Here is a 16,517-nt window from a genome sequence, read left to right on the forward strand (position 1 = left end):
AAAAAGTTTGAGAACCCCTGCACTGAAATCTGTTTAACTGCACACAATGTTTTTAAAGCACTTATAAGAATGTATACAAAATAATCATGTTTTTAAGTGTAAAAAATAAAAAGATGACACTTTAAGGCAGTCCTTCAGGGTGGGGGGTAGCGGTGTGATGCCAGGGTCCCCGGGGAACATTTTTTATCAGTATCATGCATCAAACCCCGCTGGTCTCTACATGTGCTCATTCTAGCCATTAATCCTGACTCACTTCTTTTTTTAATTCATATATATATATATGAATTAAAAAAACAGCACAATTGATTTTATTCATGTTTGTTTTGTAGATTAAAGTGTTTTATATACTGTGTTCCTGAGTTAATTTTGCTGATAAATTAGAATTTATTATTTATTGAGTTTATTAAATTACATTTTTCAGTATCAAATGGTTTAAGTCGCTCAAAAAATAAATTAAAAAATTATATATATTATATATTATATATATATATATATATATATATATATCAATTAAATAAGGATTTATTTTTTATTACTTCAGGCAAATCTTTTCTGTTCCAGACTAAAAAAACAATGTTACGTTATTATTCGTTGGGGAGGAGGGTAACAAAAAAATAATAATTGGGAAGCACTGATTTTAGGACAGATGCAATTAGTAATCATATCTAAAAGTGTAAAAAAAAAAAGGGTTTGTCATGTTTCCGGATAAATATATTAACTAGTTGTTATAATTTACAAGCACAAAAATAAGCTAGCCACCATTAAAGGATGCATGCATTAACAAGTTATATTTTACAAGTGCAGAAGTAAGTTAACCACTGTTAAAGGGTGAATACATTAAAAAGTTATGTTTTAAAAGTGTAAAAATAAGTTAATCATCATTAATGGATGAATGCATTAACAAGCTGTTACGTTTTACAAGTATAAAAATAAGTTAACCACTGTTAAAGGGTGAATACATTAAAACATTGTTTTTTTTTTACAAGTGTAAAAATAAGTTAACCACCATTAAAGAATGAATGCATTAACTATTTTACAAGAGCAAGAATAAGTTAGCTACTTTAAAGAGTGAATACATTAAAAAGTTTTGTTTTACAAGTGTTGAAATAAGTTAACTACTATTACAGGATGAATGCATTAACACGTTATTATATATTAAAAGTGTTAAACTAAGTTAACCCATTTTAAAGGATGAATGTATTCAAAAATGTATCATATTTTATTATACAGTGTAAAAATAAGTTGATTACCCACCCTCAACCCATTTTCTACCCCAGCTGCACCCGGGACAAGTGGCCACCTAATCGCAGGGCCAACAGACAAACATTAATCAGTGTTAAATATTACAAAAGTTATGTACAGTATATTTGATCTATTTGAACGTGTAAATTAGCTCGCCACTTAAAGGCTAGCTTTGTTGTGCTAGCAGCAAAAGTAGACTCTTTTAGAAACATTACTTTTAAAAAAGCCACTTAAAGCCGATTACAACTAAATAAATACAAATAATGAATAAATGATGCACAAATAGTAATAAAATAATTAAACCAGAGTTATTTATGACGACTGAACTGAGATTTAGTAAAGTCTTACATGGTCCCTCCACTTTTTAGACGGTAGAAGTTGACAAAAATGTTTCCACATTGTACACACTAAGGTTACACTGTACATTTTAATTAGTCTTATAATAGGCGCTAATATGTGTCCATGAACACAACCTAAAGACTCAAGGGTATATAAATGTGCAGAGAAAAATACAACATCTTGCATGAAATCATGTTTTTAGAGGAATGATCTACGCTTTAGTTGTGGGGTCAAAGTTTAATTAGGGCTAAAAGGAGAAAATAAGAGAACAAGCTTCCCTAGCAAACACAGCAAATCATAATGTATACATCAGGGAATGTCTTCATTGCCCCTGCAACGATAATTAGCATTAATAATAGACAAGAGAACTGAGGAAAAGTAGCATCCAATGCCACATATTGCATGCGACTACATAAGAGGTACCAGTGATGGTAAAAGAGGAAAGTGTGACGATAGCCACAGAACAGGAATGGATACAGTTAATTTGATATAAATCACATTAACTGTCCACATTCATTGTAGCAGTGTGGTGCTAACAAATAGTGTGAAACTGGCAGCACAATGGCTGATGACTAGCATGGAGAACTTTGTTGTATTTGTTAGTTTCCTTTGTCACGTGTGTATGACTGCTTTAAATGTGACTAAACATTTCATTAGCAATTCGCACCAAAAGGTCCGACAAAGGCAAAAACAGATGCAACTTTGTCCATAATAATGTAAATCGAATTAATCCATCGACAAATATGAACACAAAACACATCGTACAGGGAGTAATTATTAGAGATGTCCGATAATATCGGACTGCTGATAGTATCGGCCGATAAATGCTTTAAAATGTAATATCGGAAATTATCGATATCGGTTTCAAAAAGTATAATGTATGACTTTATAAAAGGCCGCTGTGTACACGGACGTAGGGAGAAGTACAGAGCGCCAATAAACCTTAAAGGCACTGCCTTTGCGTGCCGGCCCAATCACATAACATCTACTGCTTTTCACACACACAAGTGAATGCAGAGCATACTTGGTCAACAGACATACAGGTCACACTGAGGGTGGCCGTATAAACAACTTCAACACTGTTACAAATATGCGCCACACTGTGAACCCACACCAAACAAGAACGACAAACACATTTCGGGAGAACATCCGCACCGTAACACAACATAAACACAACAGAACAAATACCCAGAACCCCTTGCAGCACCAACTCTTCCGGGATGCTACAATATACACCCCCCGCTACCCCCACCTCAACACCCCCCTCTCCCCCAACCCCGCCCACCTCAACCTCATGTCCCAAATTCCAAGCTGCTGTTTTGAGGCATGTTAAACAAAATAATGCACTTTGTGACTTCAATAATAAATATGGCAGTGCCATGTTGGCATTTTTTTCCATAACTTGAGTTGATTTATTTTGGAAAACCTTGTTACATTGTTTAATGCATCCAGAGGGGAATCACAACAAAATTAGGCATAATAATGTGTTAATTCCACAACTGTATATATCTGTATCGGTTGATATTGGAATCAGTAATTAAGAGTTGGACAATATGGGAATATCGGATATCGGCAAAAAAGCCAAAGTGATTTGTGTCTAATACTACATTATATACATACTTGCAGTGTGTATATAAAACATATTACATATTGTTATGAAGGTGTCTGTTACTACGTTATATATATATTTGCAGTGTGTATATTGTACATATTACATATTGTTATAAAGGCGTCTGTTACTACCTGATATATATATATATATATATATATATATATATATATATATATATATATATACACTTGCAGTGTGTATATAAAACATATTACATATTGTTATGAAGATGTTTGTTACTACATTATATATATATATATATTTGCAGTGTGTATATTGTACATATTACATATTGTTATAAAGGTGTCTGTTACTACATTATATATATATATTTGCAGTGTGTATATTGTACATATTACATATTGTTATGTAGGTGTCTATTAATACATTATATATATACTTGCAGTGTGTATATAAAACATATTACATATTGTTATGAAGGTGTCTAATACGACCTTATATACATACTTGCAGTGTGTATATAAAACATATTACATATTGTTATGAAGGTGTCTGTTACTACATTATATATATATATTTGCAGTGTGTATATTGTACATGTTACATATTGTTATGAAGGTGTCTGTTACTACATTGTATATATATATAGACTTGCAGTGTGTATATAAAACGTTGGAGGGTTTTGAAATTGTTTTAGAGGCTTTGAAGGCTACAGCGGAGACTCCCGTCAGCTGCATCTTCCGTCTATAATCTTTAAAATCCTGTGTTCTTGTCCCTCATGATTGTGAACGATAGACAAAATTCCTAAAAAAGTGCAGTTCCCCACTTGTTAATCAATCTGATTGAACCGCAGTATTTATATTGTTACTTTGCAGTTTTGTTTAAGAAGGTCCTAACTTGATTGTCAGTTAAGTCATGTCCAACTCCACCCCTGCCTACATGTTCAATATTGAAGTGCAACTTTCTTTGTCAAAACTTTTTTCAAATATTTCATTTATTGTTATGGTTGTGTATACTTGAGACCCCCCCAAACCCTTCCTTAAGATACAGTATTGCTTTTGGTTGTAATTTTTGTTCCTGTGCAAACTTTTGCCAACAGACAAAGTATATTTTACGGTTATTTGTTTTATTTAATTTGGAGATTTAAATGTCTTCATTCCAATTGCAATGTTAAAATACACAAAAAATACAAGTTTATTGCATTTGTAAGGATATACTTGCATCATTACATCAATGGTCTAATGAGAATAATGTTTATTGGCAATAATTAGTATGTCAATATATTGTTGAGCAAAAGTTGTAGTCCCTGCATGGACTTTATCATTCTCCCTTCTTTTGTAATTATTTCAACATTGCTTTCTTATCTATGCAGCTGCCTCCTCCTCACGGAAGTCCAAGTTTGACCCGCATAACGTTTTTTTTGTGTGTGTTTTTTTATCAGCATCTCCTATCTGCACTGTGGAATTTTAAGTAAAAGCACCCCCCCGCCCCCCCTCTCCCCCACACATTGCTGTCTCTCAGCACAAAGCACCTGCATTTGATCACTTTGTGCGGTCAGATCCTGAATTTTCACTGCTTCTTTCTCCGATAGCCTTTGGCCTGGGAGGGGCCACCATCAAAACACACACATACACACACTCTTGTTTTTGTTACCTTCTTGAGACCTGAGAAAAATGCCTACCTCTTTAGGATCACCCTTTCTAGATATATAAAGATGTGTATATACAACATTAATGATATATATAGACTATGCAAATATAAAAAAGCTTCTGAAAAATGAGTTGGAATTTCACAAGAGAAAGTTCACAATTTCACAAGAAACACTTAGAATGTTGGCAGTATTATAATAAAAGTCGTGATTTTACTCAACGCAAGACAAACTTTTACAAGAAAAACTGAACATTTGTGTAATATGATAAAAGTTGGAATTTTACTCGAAAAAAGTCACAATTGTCTCGAAAAAACTTAAATTTTTTGGCAATATCATAATAATAATCGGAATTTTACTTGCCAAAATTATGACAAGTCATAATTTTAATCAAAAAATGTCACTATTTTGCAAGAACAACTAAAAAATTGGCAATATTGTGATAAGTATGAATTTCCTATGACAAATGTCACCATTTTGCATTAAAAAGTAATGATTTTACATAAAAAAGGAATTTTGCGAAAACATGTTGCAATATTACAGAAACAGAAAGAATATGAGAAATTGTTCCCAATTTTATAAGAAAAAAGTTGACACATTGTGAGCAAAAGACTGCTTTTAGTTATTTTATTTTTTTAAATCTTTTTTTTTGTAATTGGTTTTTAATCTTCATTATTTACTTCAAGTTATTAGAGTATGTCTCTATATACATTTTTAAAAAAAATACATTTTGGCCAAAGGAGGCACATTTCAATTTCTTACACACACTTGCTATTAATATGTTGGCCAGAGGGGGAGCACTTAAACATTTTTTACACACATTTGTTATTACATATGTTGACCAGAGGGGGAGCACTTTTAAAACCGACACACAGTCAATTTGAAAAATCCCTCCTTTTTGGGACAACCCTAATTTTGATAGATTTCACCACCAGGGGTTCAAATGAGACATTCTCTATTAGATGCGATGGTTTTCCGTATTGGGACCATGATTTATGTCCTAACTTGTTCACCGGTCCTCATATGGAAGGTACTTTTCCTTGTTGATGTCTCAAGAAGAGTTGGAATTCAACACACACACACACACACACACACACACACACACACACACACACACACACACACACACACACACACACACACACACACACACACACACACACACACACACACACACACACACACACACACACACACACACACACACACACTCTTGTATTTGTTACCTTCTTGAGACCTCCGAAAAATGCCTACCTCTTTAGGACCACCCTTTCCAGATATATAAAGATTTGTATTCACGACCTTAATAATATATGCATACTATGCAAATATAAAAAAGCTTGTTGTGAAAAATGAGTTGGAATTTCACAAGAGAAAGTTCACAATTTCACAAGAAACACTTAGAATTTTGGCAGTATTATAATAAAAGTTGTGATTTTACTCAACGCAAGACAAACTTTTACAAGAAAAACTGAACATTTGTGTAAAATTATGATAAAAGTTGGAATTTTACTCGAAAAAAGTCACACTTTTCTTAAAATTTTGGCAATATCATAATAATAATCGGAATTTTACTTGCCAAAATTATGACATGTCATAATTTTACTCAAAAAAAATGTCACTATTTTGCAAGAAAAACTAAAACATTGGCAATATTGTGATAAGTCAGAATTCCATATGACAAATGTCACCATTTTGCATTAAAAAGTAATGATTTTACATAAAAAAGTAATTTTATGAGAAAACTTGCAATAATACAGAAACAGAAAGAATATGAGAAATTGAGAAAAAAGTTGACACAATTTGAGAAAAAGACTGCTTTTAGTTATTTTTATTTGTTTTAATCTTTGGTTTTTAATTGGTTTTTAATCTTCATTATTTACTTCAAGTTATTAGAGTATGTCTCTATATAGATTTTTTATTTTTATTTTTTTAATACATTTTGGCCAAAGGAGGCACATTTAAATTTCTTACACACACTTGCTATTAATATGTTGGCCAGAAGGGGGGCACTTAAACATTTTTTACACACATTTGTTATTACATATGTTGACCAGAGGGGGAGCACTTTTAAAACCGACACACAGTCAATTTGAGAAATCCCTCCTTTTTGGGACCACCCTAATTTTGATAGATTTCACCACCAGGGGTGCAAATGAGACATTCTCTATTAGATGCGATGGTTTTCCGTATTGGGACCATGATTTATGTCCTAACTTGTTCACCGGTCCTCATATGGAAGGTACTTTTCCTTGTTGATGTCTCAAGAAGGGTTGGAATTCAACACACACACACACACACACACACACACACACACACACACACACACACACACACACACACACACACACACACACACACACACACACACACACACACACACACACACACACACACACACACACACACGGTAGAATAAATGCTTGGAGAAATATGAATGCCTTTGAACTTTGTTCTGTAATGTGGGTCAGAGATCTATCGCATGCATATTCCGAAAAAAAGTCTTTTCATCTGCAATTGCAGCGTTAAGATTCCCCCCTGGTACGCTCTTAATTTCATCTCCTTCCCGACGCTCTTTATTTATTTCATTTCGCTCCACATTAATGTGTAATCTTCTCAAACATGGCAGAGAAGTTCATACAAGGGAAGGGAAACGGAGGAACTTTTTTTTTTCTGCCTCTTTCTCCCCCAATGATTCCGTTTTAAAGATGGCGGGCTGACCAGCAGCTCTCAACTGTCAGCGTGTGTGTGTGTGTGTGCTTTTAAAGAATATAGTATCCTCCTTTGTGCGGAGTAACATTCCTCCTGAAAGCCAATTACTGCTAACATTATCTGAGTTTCTTCTTCCACTATTAATTGTCTCTCTCTTTCTCTGTTCCCCTCCCCCCTGCCCTCCTGTGTTCTGCGTTACAGACGGAGAATTATTCAATTGACTCCAGTTACGTGAACAGCAGAGCCCACCTCATTAAAAGGTACGTTTTCTGTTGTATTTGGCGCACGTCGGTTACCGTGGTTATCGCTAAACGGTTTTATCTAATGAGAGCGCGGGAAGTCCTCGCAGCGCTTTGTAAGTCTTTGCAGGGCGTTAGGATAGCAGGGATTGGAAGATAATACACACACAAAAAAAAGGGTGCTTGAGTTTATTTAGCGGGAAAACAAAAAAATGTAGATTAGTATATAGATTAGATACAACTGGGGGAATCTGATTAATTCCTGTAATTTCATGCTAAAACATATGATGCAAATCTGATTTATTTAAGGCAACAGAAAGACATTTTTACTCACAGGCGCCCCAACAAAATTGTTATTTTTATCTAAAACAATGGATTCAAAATGATGTCACCGCCGGCTCACGTCCCACCCATTAAATACGCGTGGTGGTCAAGCTAGATATGTTCTCAACGGGTACTAGGCGCCTCTCTGGAAGGAGAAAATGCTCTATGCTTGTTAAAGTACCACTGATAGTCACACTCACACTAGGTGTGGTGAAATTACCCTCTGCATTTGACCCTTGTTCCACCCCCTGGGAGGTGAGGGGAGCAGTGAGCAGCAGCGGTGGCCACGCTCGGGAATCATTTTGGTGATTTAACCCCCAATTCCGACCCTTCATGCTGAGGTAATGGGTCCCATTTTCATAGTCTTTGGTATGACTCGGCCGGGGTTTGAACTCACGACCTACCGATCTCAGGGCGGACACTCTAACCACAAGGCCACTGAGCAGGTCTGTGTTGTTTTCAGCTCTACAAATCGTTCAAATCGCAAAAAGGATAAACGTTTCTTCAGAGTTCCTAGAGAGGTAATTAAAAAGGGCAGAATTGAAAAAAGACAAAAGCAGCTCACACTCCAGGCCAAGATCACTTCGTTTAAGGATTAAACTTAAATACTTTAAATACTTTTAATGCTTTTATCATTTACTATTTAAGTATTATCTTGATATTATTTGTATTTCTTAAACACATGTTTGCTACGAGTGTTTCGAAAAGCATCAACTCGGCGAGTCTAAATAAACAAAAAAAAACCCCTAAAAGTTAAGTTTTTACCACAGACAACAATCAAATGAATCTTTCAGCACATACACAATGTTGACATCTATAGTTATATTTTGATAAAGATGGGGAAAAACACGCGACTCGTAAACGGTGCGTACAACAGCAACAAACATGGCAGTAGACGCCAGGTTAAATCATTAAAGGCAACCTTACCCGAGCAAAAAAGATATTTATCCGGGAGAGTCTTGATACCAAAGTCCTTGACCCAACCACACACAAAAAAGTTGTGGACCTCCATGCTTTTCCAAGTTTCCATCAGTTTTGTCATGTACAAACCCCGTTTCCATATGAGTTGGGAAAATGTGTAAATATAAACGAAATACGATGATTTGCAAATCATTTTCAACCCATATTCAGTTGAATATGCCACAAAGACAACATATTTGATGTTCAAACTGATAAACATTTTTTTTTTTGCAAATAATCTTGAACTTTAGAATTTGATGCCAGCAACATGTGACAAAAAAGTTGGGAAAAGTGGCAAAAAATACTGATAAAGTTGAGGAATGCTCATCAAACATTTATTTGGAACATCCCACAGGTTAACAGGCAAATTGGGAACAGGTGGGTGCCATGATTGGGTATAAAAGTAGATTCCATGAAATGCTCAGTCATTCACAAACAAGGATGGGGCGAGAGTCACCACTTGGTCAACAAATGCGTGAGCAAATTGTTGAACAGTTTAAGAAACAACTTTCTCAACCAGCTATTGCAAGGAATTTAGGGATTTCACCATCTACGGTCCGTAATGTCATCAAAGAGTTCGGAAAATCTGGAGAAATCACTGCACGTAAGCAGCTAAGCCCGTGACCTTCGATCCCTCAGGCTGTACTGCATCAACAAGCGACATCAGTGTGTAAAGGATATCACCACATGGGCTCAGGAACACTTCAAAAACTCACTGTCAGTAACTACAGTTGGTCGCTACATCTGTAAGTGCAAGTTAAAACTCTCCTATGCAAGGCGAAAACCGTTTATCAACAACACCCAGAAAGGCCGCCGGCTTCGCTGGACCTGAGCTCATCTAAGATGGACTGATACAAAGTGGAAAAGTGTTCTGTGGTCTGACGAGTCCACATTTAAAATTGTTTTTGGAAACTGTGGACGTCGTGTCCTCCGGACCAAAGAGGAAAAGAACCATCCGGATTGTTATAGGCGCAAAGTTGAAAAGCCAGCATCTGTGATGGTATGGGGGTGTATTAGTGCCCAAGACATGGGTAACTTACACATCTTTGAAGGCGCCATTAATGCTGAAAGGTACATACAGGTTTTGGAGCAACATATGTTGCCATCCAAGCAACGTTACCATGGACGCCCCTGCTTATTTCAGCAAGACAATGCCAAGCCACGTGTTACATCAACGTGGCTTCATAGTAAAAGAGTGCGGGTACTAGACTGGCCTGCTTGTAGTCCAGACCTGTTTCCCATTGAAAATGTGTGGCGCATTATGAAGCCTGAAAATAGCACAACGGAGACCCCCGGACTGTTGAACAACTTAAGCTGTACATCAAACAAGAATGGGAAATAATTCCACCTGAGAAGCTTAAAAAATGTGTCTTCTCAGTTCCCAAACGTTTACTGAGTATTGTTAAAAGGAAACGCCATGTAACACAGTGGTGAACATGCCCTTTCCCAACTACTTTGGCACGTGTTGCAACCATGAAATTCTAAATTAATTATTATTTGCAAAAAAAAAATAAAGTTTATGAGTTTGAACATCAAATATCTTGTCTTTGTAGTGCATTCAAATGAATATGGCTTGAAAAGGATTTGCAAATCATTGTATTCCGTTCATATTTACATCTAACACAATTTCCCAACTCACATGGAAACGGGGTTTGTAGAATGACCACAATAGTTTGATATGTCTTGGATTGCGACCAACATCATTTTTATTTCACTCGATAAATCTTTTTTTGATAAAGTTTAGTGATCTATTCTATTCTTTATTAAATTTAGTTAAACAATTATTTTTGGTTATTTAAGTACCGGTACAACATAATTGTAAAAAATAAAAAAAAATAAAAATCAGTTACTAATGAGTCCTTTCGTATGCAGTATATTTTGCTAGTATTTATTTTTCTAATCAGCCTGACCTAAGCTTAAGGTTTATGTATTGAATAAATATAATTTGCATCCAACACAAGGTTGTAAACTGTAAGTATGTTAGATATAATTATTAAATACGATTAAAATCAAGATTACTTAGTAAGAGTACATATTTGAGCAGTCTCCGGGGCCCGCCGTAGTGGAAACATTGGGCCCCGAGGTCAAAAAGGTGAAGAACACCTGATATACAGTCCATGTTTGAAGTAAAATTTTCTCGTTCATATCCGTCATGTTTACAATAAAATGAACGACAATGACTCCGACATGTTTGCAGCATCCCCTAGTGGTGTTTTATAGAAATTACTATTTGTATTAGCATAGCTTGTTAAATATATTTGTGTTTGTAGTTAATAGTAAAAATTATAAAAGCACTCCGTGATCGCAAAACTCAGTCAGGCAAATATAAAAAAATCCTGAATCCAAATGCTGCTGACCCGTCTCCGCTCGGGATGGTTTCCTGCTGGCCCCACTATGGACTGGACTCTCACTATTGTGTTAGATCCACTATGGACTGGACTTTCACTAATATGTTAGATCCGCTATGGACTGGACTTTCACAATATTATGTCAGACCCACTCGACATCCATTGCTTTTGGTCTCCCCTAGAGGGGGGGGGGGGATTACCCACATATGCGGTCCTCTCCAAGGTTTCTCATAGTCATTCACACCGACGTCCCACTGGGGTCAGTTTTCCTTGCCCTTATGTGGGCTCTGCACCGAGGATGTCGTTGTGGCTTGTGCAGCCCTTTGAGACACTTGTGATTCAGGGCTAAATAAATAAACATTGATTGATTGATTGATTGATTGAAATGGTGATCCAGATTGTCCCCAAAATTACAAAACGTATTACTTTTTGAGTTATGTAAATTAGGTTTTTCCTCAAGATGACAGCATTGTCCTTGGAATCCAGAGAATACACGATTTAAGTAAATGTGTTGCCGTAGTTGCCGACAAACAAACCAGACAAATCAGCAAATACAAAACTGCCTGGCGGAGGTAATAAATAAAATAATAGAATCACTTGACATGTCATGCTTGTTTTGTTTGTCTGTCGCTTCCAAAGAGGCTGCAAGAGGGTTTATGCTTTGTTCTATAGCGGAATGAAAGAAACAGAGTAAACCCTCTTGTCTTGGCTGCAAGCATACACACAAAGAAATGTTCAGCCTCATAACAAACATAAGTTAATGTAATTTAAAAAATCTGTATCCCCCTTAAAAATTAAATCACGTGTTTCTTATGCCAAAAACTGAATGCAAATCTGAGCATAACTTTTTAAGTTATGTTTTTAAATGTACCAACTAGCTATCTTACTGACAAACAAAACCTGATGGATAGTAATAATGTGTTGCTCATAGTGCTGACAAGTCAGACCCTTTCCTATGCTGCAATACAATAAACATTTCCTGTTCTATGGCTATCATCACTTTTCCTGTTTGCCAACACATGGACCTGGAATCAAAAAAAAAAAAAAGCAGGGTTTCAAGGCAGGTGTGTCCAAACTTTTGGGCTAAAAATAATTGTTTGAGAGCTGACTGCGTAAAGTTTCACATATACATATACACACACATATATACATACACATATAACACACATATATATACACACACACACGTATACATAAACATTTAACACAAATATATACACACAAACATATATATACACATTCTGTACACATACTGCATGCACATATATACACATTCTGTGTACACACACACACATACACACACACACTGGATATATAATTAATATAATTGGATATTAAAAGTATGTGAAAGTTTGACTCTCACCTTGTTTACTTCCGCGACAACCTTCTTAAAGTTTTGTAATAAATCAGAAATATCAAGCAGCTAAAGTGCATCAAACATGCATAAGTGTGGAGAGTGTTTTGCATTTTCCCATTATGCTTTGTAATGGATTTAAATGGGTGCAATTCTTTTTTATTTTTTTATGGTGCGTGGACGTTTTTTTTTATAATATCCACAAACAGTTATGTGTAACCATGTCTGTTGGGATTTTTTCTCCCACCTGACTAGGGAAGGTTGTTTGCATTGGGTCATACAAGTAAATGATGCGCTTGGTTTCATTCAAAGTATTACAATTACTTATGTTGTCCACAAGATGGTGACAAAGCAGCAATGTTAAAACCGACTTAAAATTCTCCCTCACGGACCAAATTGAACATGCCCGCGAACCGTAGTTTGGACACCACTGTTTTAAGCGTACTTATAAGACATTTATCATCCAAACAAGCAATCGAAACGTGTAAGCGATGCGTTTCCTGTTTCTTTTTAAGGCACATGTGGGCATTTTAAATTTGGGTATCTTTGTGGGAAGGCAGTTCCAAAATACTTCCCTCAAGCTGTGGCTTTTTCCCTTTTTTTTTTCAACATTTAAATCCACAATTGTCCTTTTGTACCTGCAGCCTTTGCTACAATAAACCCTTTCTTTTGTTTCCTCCGACTCTCTCGGCCTCCCCGAGCCCCATTACGACAATTTCCTCTCCGAAGATTTCCTGCATTAACGTAAACAAAGAGCATTGAAGTGCCGGCCCGGAGCGACCGGCCACAAAGAAAACCCCCTCAGGACCCATTGAGCCCCCCCACCTCCCATACCCGCCTGGCCTAGGACAGGTGCAATTACGGTGATAACATCACAGGGTCGGCAGTCGCAACCCCCCCCCCTCCAACCACAATGGGAAATGTTTGGCCAGCGTTGGGCAATGCGGCTACCTTGGAACGCCCTTCGCTTTTACCTGCATTCCGTCTGAGCACACTTCTCGCTGGATGACACTCTTCCTGCCAGAACACATGTTGATTTACTCGCCTCCTATTTAGTGTTGTTTATAAATTGGAATTTGTTCCAGTGGGATGGCACTCAAACGAGGGGAAATCACACTGTTACTGTGCAGCTGTTGATTGTCTTTATTGACTGTGTGATCCCCCCCCACCCCACCCACAATCCCACACAAGGCAGATGCTCACTTTGCATGCCTCCAGCTTTTCCTACATACATCTTCCTTCCCGGAATTCCTGATTACTGCAGTATTTGTCTGATTGAAACGACTGAAGGATTCCGGTTTATTGAAGATGCCATTGAAGGCAGCACATACATCCAAAATGTCAGTTCGTTTAGCTGCCACGCTGACTCAAGTCACCCTCGCCTCCCCCAAGATTTCCAAAATTATTTGATCGGAATTATGTCGAAATGTGTTTTTAAGATTCGTTGCGGCTGTGGTCCGGACCAAATCTGGTGGTATTTTTGTCAAATAGGGCTTCATGGTACGAAATGGGTCACTATACAATACTGTGATATTCTAAATAATTCACTGGGAATTGAAATTTGCATCCTAAAATACAAGCTGTATACATATACAGTTGTGTAATCCAGTGTTTTTCAACCACTGTGCCGCGGCACAGTAATGTGCCGTGAGATACAGTCTGGTGTGCCGTGGGAGATGATCTAATTTCACCTATTTGGGGTAAAAATATTTTTTGCAAACCAGTAATTATAGTCTGCAAATGATGTGTTGTTGTTGAGTGTCGGTGCTGTCTAGAGCTCGGCAGAGTAACCGTGTAATACTCTTCCATATCAGTAGGTGGTAACCAGTAGTTAATTGCTTTGTAGATGTCGGAAACAGCGGGAGGCAGTATGCAGGTAAAAAAAAGGTGTCTAATGCTTAAACCAAAAATAAACAAAAGGTGAGTGCACCTAAGAAAAGGCATTGAAGCTTAGGGAAGGCTATGCAGAACAAAACTTAGACTGAACTGGCTACAAAGTAAACAAAAACAGAATGCTGGACGACAGCAAAGACTTACTGTGGAGCAAAGACAATGCACATCCGAACATGACATGACAATCAACAATGTCCCCACAAAGAAGGATTAAAAACAACAGATATTATCTTGATTGCTAAAACAAAGTAGATGCGGGAAATATCGCTCAAAGGAAGACATGAAACTGCTACAGGAAAATACCAAAAAAAGAGAAAAAGCCACCAAAATAGGAGCGCAAGACAAGAACTAAAACACTACACACAGGAAAACAGCAAAAAAAAGTCAAAATAAGTCAGGGCGTGATGTGACAGGTGGTGACAATACACCTACTTTGAGACAAGAGTTATATTGATGCATGCTTGGTTATGCTTTAAAGTCATATCCAACAATTGCGACAACAACTTTTTACTGTCAACTGTTTTTTAATGATTTCTGCTGGTGGTGTGCCTCCGGATTTTTTCAACGCTAAAAATGTGCCTTGGCTCTAAAAAAGGTTGAAAAACACTGGTGTAATCTGACATCACATGGACAAAGATAAGACCTTCCGGAGAAAAGTTCTGTGGTCAGGTGAAACAAAAATTGAGCTGGATGGCCACAATACCCAACAAAATGTTTGGAGGAGAAAATGTGAGGCCTTTAACCACAAGAACACCATACCTACCGTCAAGCATGGTGGTGGTAGCATTATGCTCTGGGCCTGTTTTGCTGCCAATGGAACTGGTGCTTTAAACGGGACAATGAAAAAGGAGGATTACCTCCAAATTCTTCAGGACAACCTAAAATCCCAGCCCGGAGGTTGGGTCTTGGGCGCATTTGGGTGTTCCAACAGGACAATGACCCAAAACATCCGTCAAAAGTGGTAATGGAATAGCTAAATCAGGCTAGAATTAAGGTTTTAGAATGGCCTTCCCAAAGTCCTGACTTAAACGCTGAAGAAACAAGTCCATGTCAGAAAACCAACACATTTAGCTGAACTGCACCAATTTTGTCAAGAGGAGTGGTCAAAAATTCAAGCAGAAGCTTGTGGATGGCTACCAAAAGCGCCTTATTGCAGTGAAACTTGCCAAAGGACATGTAACCAAATATTAACATTGCTGTATGTATACTTTTGACCCATCAGATTTGGTCACATGTTCAGTAAACCCATAATAAATTCATAAAAGAACCAAACTTCATGAATGTTTTTTGTGACCAACAAGTATGTGCTCCAATCACTCTATCACAAAAAAACAAGAGTTGTAGAAATGATTGGAAACTCAAGACAGCCATGACATTATGTTCTTCACAAGTGTATGTAAACTTTTGACCACAAATGTACATACACATACACATGTATAAACCACAATTATTTTCCCTGCATCTTGCATTAAACAAACTGCTTGTAAAATAAACTTTGAGAACCCCAAGGACACTTTCATGTGAACCGAACTATGGTTCACTTGCAAGCGGACCGAGATCCATATCTAGTTTGGTGCACACCAGATTTGGGATGGTTGCCTGAGCACTTTTTCCGAACAAAGTGCACTCGTAGAGTAAAGGTTCCTTTTAACCGAACCAAACATGACACATGTGAACGCACTCTAAAGCAAATAGATCATTAGCGTATTTTTCGGAGTATAAGTCGCACCGGAGTATAAGTCGCACCTGCCGAAAATGCATAATAAAGAAGGAAAAAAACATATATAAGTCGCACTGGAGTATAAGTCGCATTTTTTTGGGAAATTTATTTGATAAAACCCAACACCAAGAATAGACATTTGAAAGGCAATTTAAAATAAATAAA

At 36.9% G+C, this 16,517-nt stretch overlaps 1 protein-coding gene and 1 long non-coding RNA gene across 5 annotated transcripts in view; one reads left to right on the forward strand and one right to left on the reverse strand.

The window, feature by feature from the left end:
• pcdh19 (protocadherin 19) overlaps positions 1 to 16,517 on the forward strand; it is a 184,119-nt gene that overhangs the window by 92,126 nt on the left and 75,476 nt on the right. For all 4 annotated transcript variants that reach the window (XM_061976702.1, XM_061976703.1, XM_061976699.1 and 1 more), the window contains exon 3: positions 7,716 to 7,774. In XM_061976702.1, the coding sequence (XP_061832686.1) occupies positions 7,716 to 7,774 (59 nt within the window). The remainder of the gene's footprint in view (positions 1 to 7,715; positions 7,775 to 16,517) is intronic.
• LOC133617032 (uncharacterized) overlaps positions 1 to 16,517 on the reverse strand; it is a 125,060-nt gene that overhangs the window by 81,807 nt on the left and 26,736 nt on the right. The gene's annotated exons all lie outside the window — the stretch shown is intronic.

Source organism: Nerophis lumbriciformis, linkage group LG16 (genome assembly GCF_033978685.3).
Source record: "Nerophis lumbriciformis linkage group LG16, RoL_Nlum_v2.1, whole genome shotgun sequence".
NCBI classification, from domain to species: Eukaryota; Metazoa; Chordata; class Actinopteri; order Syngnathiformes; family Syngnathidae; genus Nerophis; species Nerophis lumbriciformis.